This window comes from Oncorhynchus nerka, linkage group LG24 (genome assembly GCF_034236695.1).
Source record: "Oncorhynchus nerka isolate Pitt River linkage group LG24, Oner_Uvic_2.0, whole genome shotgun sequence".
NCBI classification, from domain to species: domain Eukaryota; kingdom Metazoa; phylum Chordata; class Actinopteri; order Salmoniformes; family Salmonidae; genus Oncorhynchus; species Oncorhynchus nerka.
In genome coordinates, this window is record NC_088419.1 from 14,823,663 (window position 1) to 14,834,604 (window position 10,942).

Consider the following 10,942-nt stretch of genomic DNA (forward strand, 5'->3'; position numbering starts at 1 on the left):
GTTTGGAAATGTATCAACAGGAGATTGTTGACATTAAAACACTTGCATAGCAGGTGTGATATTTGTATTTATTATGGATCCCCATTAGTTCCTGCCAAGACAGCAGCTACTCTTCCTGGGGTTTATTATGGATCCCCATTAGTTCCTGCCAAGACAGCAGCTACTCTTCCTGGGGTTTATTATGGATCCCCATTAGTTCCTGTCAAAGCAGCAGCTACTCTTCCTGGGGTTTATTAAGGATCCCCATTAGTTCCTGCCAAAGCAGCAGCTACTCTTCCTGGGGTTTATTAAGGATCCCCATTAGTTCCTGTCAAAGCAGCAGCTACTCTTCCTGGGGTTTATTAAGGATCCCCATTAGTTCCTGCCAAAGCAGCAGCTACTCTTCCTGGGGTTTATTAAGGATCCCCATTAGTTCCTGCCAAAGCAGCAGCTACTCTTCCTGGGGTTTATTATGGATCCCCATTAGTTCCTGTCAAAGCAGCAGCTACTCTTCCTGGGGTTTATTATGGATCCCCATTAGTTCCTGTCAAAGCAGCAGCTACTCTTCCTGGGGTTTATTAAGGATCCCCATTAGTTCCTGCCAAAGCAGCAGCTACTCTTCCTGGGGTTTATTATGGATCCCCATTAGTTCCTGTCAAAGCAGCAGCTACTCTTCCTGGGGTTTATTATGGATCCCCATTAGTTCCTGTCAAAGCAGCAGCTACTCTTCCTGGGGTTTATTAAGGATCCCCATTAGTTCCTGCCAAAGCAGCAGCTACTCTTCCTGGAGTCAAGCAAAATTAAGGCAGTTCATACAATTTTAAAAACATTACAATGCATTCACAACACATTGTGTGCCCTCAGGCCCCTACTCCACCACTACCACATATCTACAGTACTAAATCCATGTGTGTGTATAGTTCGTATGTTATTGTGTGTGTTCCTATGTGTTGCTTCAGTCCCTGCTGTTCCATAAGGTGTTTTTTTTTTTAAATCAAATTTTAATGCTTGCATCAGTTAGATGTGGAATAGAGTTCCATGTAGTACCGTGCGCCGTCTATAGTCTAGTCGGGAATTGGGGACTGTGAAGAGACTTCTTTTGGCATTTCTTGTGGGGTATGCATGGGTGTCCGAGCTGTGTGCCAGTTGTTTAGACAGACAGCTCGGTGCATTCAACATGTCAATCCCTCCTCCACTTTGAGCCAGGAGAGATTTACATTAATATCAACTCTCTGTGTACATGCAAGGACCAGCATTGCTGACCTGTTCTGAGCCAATTGCAATTTGTCCTTTTTTGTGCCACCTGTCCAGGGGGTGTACTTGTACATCAATCTGCCTCACTCTACAGAGATAGCTTCGTGAGCCAGGGCCTACTTACAGCCTATAGGGAAAGAGGCTGGCTGGCATGTAAGACTACAAAGACCCAAATCCATGCTTCCTCAATTCAAGTCAAAGTGCAGTGGAAGGGAGCATCCAAGGTCCCTCTCTCCAATGAGCTATGATAGGAATCAAGAAGGGAGGAAGTAGAGAATTGACAGCTAGTAACGTTCAGACACAGCCCCTTTGGGCCTGCAATACTTCCTACATTGTGGCTATGGTCATTAAAGTAAAATGACTTGGAAACACTCAGTACGTTTTAACACATACAAAACCGATTTCAATCGTGGTAATAATGCAATAGACAAAAATAACTGTTCAAACCTCAGCATTTGAGAAGCATGTATTATTTAATAAAGTAGAAATAGAAAACTAAAAACAATGGAATAGCAGTATTATCCCACATACATGGTGGTCATCAGGATGTTTGTGTAAAGTGACCACAGCACGGTCCGAGCCACACTGACCATGGCCCAGAGGGAGGGGCCAAGGAGTAACCAGAACCCCATAATTGGTCCAATCTCACCTTGGTCCCGCCCATCACGCTCTGATATCCCTTTAGAACCACCGTAGAACCAGCAACATTCTTCCTGCACCAAGTAACCAGGGTCGTGTTTAGTAGGGCACAAAACATTTTGCAAAGGAAACTGAAAATGAGCGTTTCTTCTTAGTCTAGTCCGTCCACGTTTCAGTCAGTTTTCTTCCGTTTGGTGCCTAATGAATACGACTCATGCTAAAAGCGAAGGCGACTCATTCAACAGCAGAGCTGAAAAACAGCTGCATCTGGACAAATCGCAGACCAGTACAGTTCTTAACGCACAAGGAACAGGCACCAACACATTCAATATTACGTATACAGTGTGCCACAAATAACATACATCGTTCAGTATACATGGAGATCAGAACCCGAGTATCCATAGCAGACAGTTGTATAAAAAAATACTGATATGATAGTAAATGTCTGTTCAGGGCTCGAGGGGGGTTTGGTTTTGGAATTGCATTTAAGCCTTGTTGTGGCCATGGCGACATACGCAGCCCCGACATCACCTCCAGAAAATACGCAAAACAGGAAGAGGATGAATGGTGTGGGACCAGTTTCTTGTTCCTCTGATTGATAAGCCATATAGTCAGGGTCACTGTTCAGGCAGCCATGACGGGTGGAGCCATTAGGGGGCCTTGATCTTCTTGGGTCGAGGAGAGGCTCCGTTCTCAGCTTTGATTGCGCCGTTTTCATGGTGGCCAACTGGGGGAGGGCATTCACACATTAACAAACCTAAATACACTTGCTGTAATAGAATGTCTTCAACTCGTACTATTAAAGAGCATGTCCACTCACTGGAGTCTCTCTTCAGCGGTCGGGGGGTTTGCTTGGCGGCGACCCTCTTCCTAGTGACCTGTTCATGTCTGAACTCTCGCCACCGCTTCAGCTGGAAACGGATAAACTTCCACAGGAGCCAGGACTGGGTCAGACTCACCAGCAACAACACAGGCATCCTATAGAGAGGTTTGAGAGAGAGGGAGGGAGGGAGAAAGGGGGAGGGAGGAGGGGAGAAGGAGGAGGGGGGGGAGAGAAAGGAGGGGGAGAAGGGAGAGGGAGTGTGTGTGTGTGTGTGAGTGCTTACACTTGCGTGTTATTTTATTATTTAACCAGGTAGGCCAGTTGAGAACAAGATCTCATTTACAACTGCAACCTGGCCAAGATAAAGCAGTGCGACAAAAACAGAGTTACACATGGGATAAACAAACTTAGTCAATAACACAATAGAAAAATCTATATACAGTGTGTACAAATGGCTTGAGGTGGTAAGGAAATAAATAGGCCATAGTAGCGAAGTAATTACAATTTAGCAAATTAACACTGGAGTGATAGATGTGCAGATGATGATGTGCAAGTAGAAATACTGGTGTCTGTAATTTGTGTACAATAGACATAGAAGCTACTAAAAGCCTTACCGTATCAGCACAGTGTTGAAGTTTCCCATGTCCCAGTCCAGCCCCTGGTTTTCGGCACGGGCCAACCCAAAACCCACAGCCAGGAACACAAGTGTGAGGGTCACCATCCGCGTGAACACAAAGTTCACGGCCCACAGGTCAAACCTGGACACACATCAGTAAATAACAGAAGAAGTGGATTATGATTATTAGGATTGATCACAAGGCATGCAGTGCCATTAAAGGTAGAATCAGCAATAAGACATCATCATAAGCAGCAGGGAGACTTCCAGCATATATATATATATATATATAAAATAAAATGTGTGTGTTTATATATATATATATATATATGCAATGAGCCAATAGTGGGACTCTTGGCAGGTTGTTTTTCAGGAAGTCGCCCCAATATGTCTGGTGATGTCATATTAGAGTCTACTTTTAATGAAGTGCTGTTCACGTCACATTATAATATGAACAGCACTTCTATATGATATGTTGTTGTGCAGTTGGAAAGTAAAATAAGAAGGTTATGACAAAGGTAAGCAAGCCTTGTCCGAGCCAGAACGGCCCATTGGGCAGGAGCCCGCCTCCTGATTCTGTAGCGTGAGGCAGCTTGATGTACAAGTACACCTCCTGGACAGTGGATCACAGGGCCTTACCCCCAAGCTCCTTAATAATGAGTTCCAAGATGAGCAGGATCAGGTCCCAGTTTAAGAGTCTTTTGTATGACTCAACCGGACCTTCCAATCTAACCACAAGGCCACAGAGTTGGAAATAGGAACTCACATCTTTTGGTGGCTCTCATCAGTGAAGTAGAATATTCTGGCGATGTGGAAGCCCAGCTCAGACAGGTACTGCAGACAGAGGAGTACCAGGCCCACAGGACTCAAACTGTGGGAGAGGAGGGAGGGACATGGAGGGGAGTAATTAGGATTATATGGGTGCTTAGATATGCTTGTGTATATGTGCTCATGCACTTTTATATGTATTTGTGCTAATATTAGGTACTTATCTATGTTTACATAGGTGCTTCTAGTAGTGCTTCTATTAGGTGCTTACTTGAGCAGGTATGCTGCAGAGATGTGCAGCAGGTAGAGACAGATGTACTGCAGCTGGCGAGGGATCTCCTCCTGAGGAACAACAACATCGAGCAGTCACACCAAGAACTTCTGGTTGTCTGTCAACAGGAATGGAACCACTCAGAAAGATGACATGTGGGTGCAAACTAATAGAGGGAATAGTTCACCCGAATGTTTACATATGGTTTTATACCTGGAAAGTAAAGGAGTCTATGGACAATGAGATGAATTGCAGCTTTCAATGTCAGGAAAGTAACATGTGATTGTCATTTGGTTAAACAATTTTTATGTTGAATATAATCTGACAGAATTCCTTAGTCTACGGGTTGATTTAATGAAGATTTCCTTTCAGCTAATTGTTTTCGCACAGCACACACACACACAGAGATATCAGCCCTCTGTTTCCCACAGCCTCAGCACTGACCTTGCGTACTTTCTGGAAGTAGAGCTCAGGTAGGGCGTGAAGCCAGTAGGCCAGCTGAGTGAGGTAAAAGAACTTCACCTGAAACCTGCAACAGAGAGAGAGAAACAGAGAGAGAGAGCGGTTGTTCAAGGATATGGTACACAGCAGGGGAACTACAGAGTGATTTATTGAAACCCTGGATTGCTGATGCTATGCATTTGTCATTGAGAGGCTTTGAAGCATTAAAAATCCTACAATGTGATTTTCTGGATTTTTCTCATTTTGTCTGTCATAGTTGAAGTGTACCTATGATGAAAATTACAGGCCTCTCTCATCTTTTTAAGTGGGAGAACTTGCAATTGGTGGCTGACTAAATAATTTTTTGCCCCACTGTATGTATGTATGTATGTATGTATGTATGTATGTATGTATGTATATATCACTGGAACTCCCCTACAGGTCTGGTTAAGATTAGTCTGCTATTCCATTTCAGATGCAGACCCTGTTTAGTCATCATACCGGAGGTGGACATGTGGGTAGTTCTCCCAAAGGGTGCTTGGGTGAAACACGTATCCTTCCTGCAAAGGGAAAAGGGAGACAGTGGAATTGTTCATGAAGTGTTGACCTAACACTACACATTGATGTGTGTGTGGCTGCGTATGTGTTTGTGCGTGTTTCTTACTGTTATAAGTATGTAGAAACTCCACACGCTGGACACCAGGTGAAACACACACAGCTGGCCTGACTCACTGAACTTGGTGTTCTTGCTTTTTGAGAGATGGAGGCGCCTATTCACTTTCTAACAACAACAAGTCATTATGATACAAAATGAAGTGTACAACAAAATTACCTACAAACAAGATGGCTATTTATAGCCACTCTGAAGCCCTTCCGGGGGGTGTACTACTAAGCAGGATCAATGGGTTAGCCAGCTAACTTTGATAACAGAAAGAACTACTGATTTTATGGTTCATAAAAGAAAAAGCTGAACCGAAATGTCTTTTCATTTGTTAAATAAATCAGAGTTATATCAGAAAATGTTGACAAGTTTGCTGGCTAACTCCATATCCTGCTTGGTAGTACACCCCTCTGAGCAGAGACATGCCGTTCAAGCGTTAAGCCATCGTAAAACACACTTCATTATGGAGCTAGAGAGGAAAATAATAACAATCCCATTACCTTTTTTTTGAGATCAACCATTTATATTACAATCTCATTCCTGTTACCTGGGTCCCAGATCTGTTTGTGCTGTCTTGCCAACTCTTATGGTCATGGTCATGCTAAACTTAGGCGTTAGGAAGAAAGCCCAAACAGATTTGGGATCAGGGCCCGTATTCACAAAGCATCTTAGAGTAGGAGTGCTGATCTAGGATCAGTTTAGCCTTTTAGAATTTTTGCCATAATGAATATAATGGTATAGATCCTACTCTGAAATGCTTTGTGGATACGAGCACAGGCTACATTCCTGTGTCCTGCAAGTTATCTAGGAGAGCAGACAGAAGGATAACTCAATTTGACCTTGTGACCTCCTGAGGAGTCTGTCTGGAGTAGGCCCATTGACGCTGATCTAAGGTCGCATGTCCACTTCAAATGGTTCATGTAATGATTGACTGATCCTACATCTGTGCTTAAAAGGGTGCTCTTCTACTCAGACCTGAATCTCCATTTCACCACTTGTGTTTCCCTACCATTGTATCAATAAGTCGGGCCACCCCGCCTAGCCCCATTGACTCCAGCCTGTAATAGTTCAGCATATATTGGTTTCAATAGTTAAGATTCCAGAGTGCCTTGGCTGTTTCTTTGGGAACCTTTGCACCCTACTTAGAAAAAATTATCTAGGGGATACAAAAACACTAATACCCAAAATGCAGTGGGTCTTGGTAGTACTTACATCCAGGACGTACTCCTGCACCACGGCGTGGAGGATGATGGTGATGAGGAAATAGAAGAGGATGGTGGTGCAGTCTTGCCAGCCATACTGGTACAACGTCACCTCCCCCTCTGGACAGACGGACCGAAGGACGAACAGACAGACAGGAAGACCAGACAGAAAGACCAGACAGACCAGCCAGACAGACAGACAGACCAGCCAGACAGACAGCCAGACAGACAGACAGGAAGATCAGACAGAAAGACCAGCCAGACAGACCAGACAGAAAGACCAGACAGAAAGACCAGACAGACCAGACAGAAAGACCAGACAGACCAGACAGAAAGACCAGCCAGACAGACGGACAAACGGACGGACGGACAGACCGTCAGACAGGAAGACCGACAGGAGGACAGAAGAATGGACAGACAAGACAGGATGACCGATAGATAGGACGGACAGGCAGATGGACAGGAAGACAGACAGGAGGGCAGACAGGAGAACGGACGGAGAGACAGACAAGCAAGACAGACAGACAGACAGGAGGGCGGACAGACGGACAGGAGGGCGGACAGACAGACGGAAGGGAAGACAGACGGGAGGACAGAAGAATGGACAGACAAGACAGGATGACCGATAGATAGGACGGACAGGCAGATGGACAGGAAGACAGACAGGAGGGCAGACAGGAGAACGGACGGAGAGACAGACAAGCAGGACAGACAGGAGGGTGGACAGACGGACAGGAGGGCGGACGGACAGATGGAAGGGAAGACAGACGGGAGGACAAACAATGGAGAACAGGGAGGCATAATGAATAACAAGGGACACTGGTCATAGGCTACAGCTAGGAATGCGTTGAGGACAACAGGTATTCTCAGAGCAACTTATTATCTGCTGCTCTTTCAGACTCAAAAGGAAGAACACTAGAATACAAATCAGTCCTAGATCAAATTCACATTGTGGAGTAGGTAACAGATGCACTCTCGCTTTAATAGCGGGGTGCTCGGACATATATGACAACGACTTCCAATTAAATCCCAAGTTCAAGAATCATTGGGAAACTCCAAAGTTTTTTTTTAAAGGACTAAAAGACGTCACCTCATTTCACCATTTATGTATTTTTTTCGGCCGGGCAGGCTAACATGTTTCGGCAGTTACGCCTTCCTCAGTACTCGAAAGGGTTTGAAGTGCAGTGCACTTGATTTAGCTTGGCGTTTTCACTTTCTATTCCATTGGTTCCATTGTACTAGGCAAACTAAACCAAGTGCAGCTCAAGTATCTGAAAGTATTTGACCCAGGTCTGATAGAAATAGCAGATAGGCCTACTCTAACAAAGGGTTTACACAGGCAGCCCAATTCTGAATTTTTTTCCCACTAATTGGTCAGAATAAAGCTTCCTGTGTAAATGCAGCCAGAGTGATGCAATGCCACTGAGCAAATATACAGTAGGTCTAGATCCTTTTAGTCCATAGTATGTCTTCATCCTAAATGGCACCCTATTCCCTACATAGAGCACTACTTTTGACGAGAGCCCTATTAACCCTGGTCAAAAGAAGTGCACTATATTGGGAATAGGGTGCCATTTGGGACGCATAGCTGATGTGGTAGTAGTGCAGCATGGGGGTTGTGGATGTAGTGCAGCATGTGGATGTAGTGCAGCATGGGGGTTGTGGATGTAGTGCAGCATGTGGATGTAGTGCAGCATGGGGGTTGTGGATGTAGTGCAGCATAGGGGTTGTGGATGTAGTGCAGCATGTGGATGTAGTGCAGCATAGGGGTTGTGGATGTAGTGCAGCATGTGGATGAAGTGCAGCATGGGGGTTGTGGATGTAGTGCAGCATGTGGATGAAGTGCAGCATGGGGGTTGTGGATGTAGTGCGGCATGTGGATGTAGTGCAGCATGTGGATGTAGTGCAGCATGTGGATGTAGTGCAGCATGGGGGTTGTGGATGTAGTGCAGCATGGGGGTTGTGGATGTAGTGCAGCATGGGGGTTGTGGATGTAGTGCAGCATGGGGGTTGTGGATGTAGTGCAGCATGGGGGTTGTGGATGTAGTGCAGCATGGGGGTTGTGGATGTAGTGCAGCATGGGGGTTGTGGATGTAGTGCAGCATAGGGGTTGTGGATGTAGTGCAGCATAGGGGTTGTGGCACAAACCTGGTGACTGTGTGCTGATGTTGTACTGAGGTTGAATAAACAATATGGCAGTCTTTGCTGTTGCCTAGAAAAGAGAACCATAATCACATTTAGGTTATATCTATCCTGTCTGACTACCTTCTTGACACTGCCAAGTGACTTGCCTATGCATGACCTCCTCTATAATGCAATCAAGTACAGTCTGGTAAATGGACGTGTTTGTGTGTCTCTCTATCCTCAAACCGCTTCAAAAAATGGCTACTTTCTCAAACACCTCCCACTTTTGGGCGTAATTTGACGTTGTGCTTTGAAAATTAATCCGGAGAAGGATGTAAATGCGGCCTGCAATTCTGGGTGTCCCTGCATCTGGAGGAACCCCTCTTTATAAGATAGGAATCCGGTACACAGGAGGGTCGGGGAAGGGTACAGTAGGTGGTGTTGGATGCACACAGAAGAAGGTGGGGGGGCGACACCGGTGGTTAGCTAGCTAGACAGTAGAGTGTCGTTTGCCCCCGCCTGTCAGGCACTGCTTTCCCACAGTTCTGTTAAGGACTGCAAGGGCAGGTGTTCGGCAGGCTGGAGTGAAGGACACTGTGTGCTAGCTAGGACTCCAGTACACAAATCAGGGGAAATCCAGAATATCAAACATCTCACAAGATGGCATTCATGCAGGAACCAATGGGATGCTTGAGGGGGGTTACTGCAGATGCAGGAATGCCCTCAATTCAAGGCTGCAATCACACACTATTGGAATGCCGAGGTATGACTGTGCTGTAGAAAGAGAAAAAAAACATGTAGGCTCGGCATGACACGGCTTGCATTGACGAAGGGCTGACGCTACTTCACAGTAGACTAAACTCTAGACTGGAGTGCACTAACAAGTTGCCAACATTCCATGTGCGCGGGGGCCACTGGTGCATTGTCAAAACTAATGCCCACCGAGTTCATGAGAGAGGATCTCGTTTACGTGGCTATGGAAAGTGAAATGTTCACACATTGGATTTCACTCTTTTTCTGAAACGCCCCCCCATCCCATAGTCTATAGGAACACAGAGGCAATAGCTCGCTGAAGGGAAATTAAATTCCGGATTGACTCCTAAAGAGCCTAGGCTAAAAAAACAATAAATCGCAGCAATTAAAATTACTTTGCCAAACAAACCATACTGTTATTTTAACGGATTAGACTACGGCAAGTGTTTCTGTGCCAATTCATCATCCAATGACGACCATTTCTGGTCGAACCATTCAAGTATCTAATCACGAAGTCAAAGAGGTACAATTTTTAGGCCTACATTTGTCCTTTAATTAAAATGACAGCTAGGGCGCAAATAGATAATGGGACACAATTGGTATCAAGAGCATAGGAAAGTGAGCCAGTCTACTCTTTCATTGCAAAATAGCATCGCTCAAAGATGGAGACGTGGCAGTTAACAGCGGACTAACGTTACCGGAGTCGAAAAGCTTTGGCACCGGGCTGGTATAAAACATGTATGGCCATTAGATGTGCCTTAAATTAGCTTTTCGTTGATGTCAAACACACCGAACGAGTTCATTAGTTGAACATCGATGCAAATTGAAAAAAGGTACCACATTGTCAGTTTTGCATTGTTTTTACAAAGTGACAACACTTTAAAATGGGTTAATCATATGCAAAAAAAATGTTTACATTTGAAATGGAATTTGTCCCGTTTTAGCTGACAAAAACGTAGATGAAAGCCTACAGACTGATGTTTGAGATGAAGGAAATTATGCTGTAAAGATGTCCTGTCTTTCGCTTCAACTTGAAACCAAACGATGAACAAATTCTGCTAAACTGTTACTTTGTAACCCTAGGTAGACAACTGTTGCACTGTAACAAAAACTGCAACAATGTATTCGTCAAAAAAATTGAAATCAGAATTCATCTCACCTCAAACATCAATCCAATGAGAATAAAAATGACCAAACTAAAGACGATATCGGCATGATTTTGTATTAAGAATTCCTGGCTGAAAAAGGGATAACTCTTGTTTCTCCTCCGGAATGCCATTTCAGCAGAATTACTTTTTCCCCAAAAATGTTCTGCCTGCGAAGTTCAGAAGTTAACTGTTTCCCCACTCTGCGCATGTGCACATTCTTAAAAGGGGAGGTTTTTGAAATTACTCATTAAAGGCAAGGCGAA

General features: G+C 44.7%; 1 protein-coding gene across 1 annotated transcript; it reads right to left on the bottom strand.

Annotated features, from left to right (window-relative positions):
- Positions 1-1,687: 1,687 nt before the first annotated feature.
- Positions 1,688-10,881, bottom strand: LOC115123572 (translocating chain-associated membrane protein 2-like). The gene is made up of 11 exons (XM_029652916.2): positions 10,691-10,881; positions 8,803-8,866; positions 6,665-6,774; positions 5,456-5,572; positions 5,293-5,351; positions 4,795-4,879; positions 4,351-4,421; positions 4,078-4,182; positions 3,310-3,453; positions 2,693-2,850; positions 1,688-2,599 (listed from the first exon to the last, which is right to left on the bottom strand). The coding sequence occupies exons 1-11, from the start codon at positions 10,808-10,810 to the stop codon at positions 2,523-2,525; spliced, it is 1,110 nt and encodes a 369-aa protein (XP_029508776.1). The 5' UTR covers positions 10,811-10,881; the 3' UTR covers positions 1,688-2,522.
- Between the last annotated feature and the right edge of the window lie 61 nt (positions 10,882-10,942).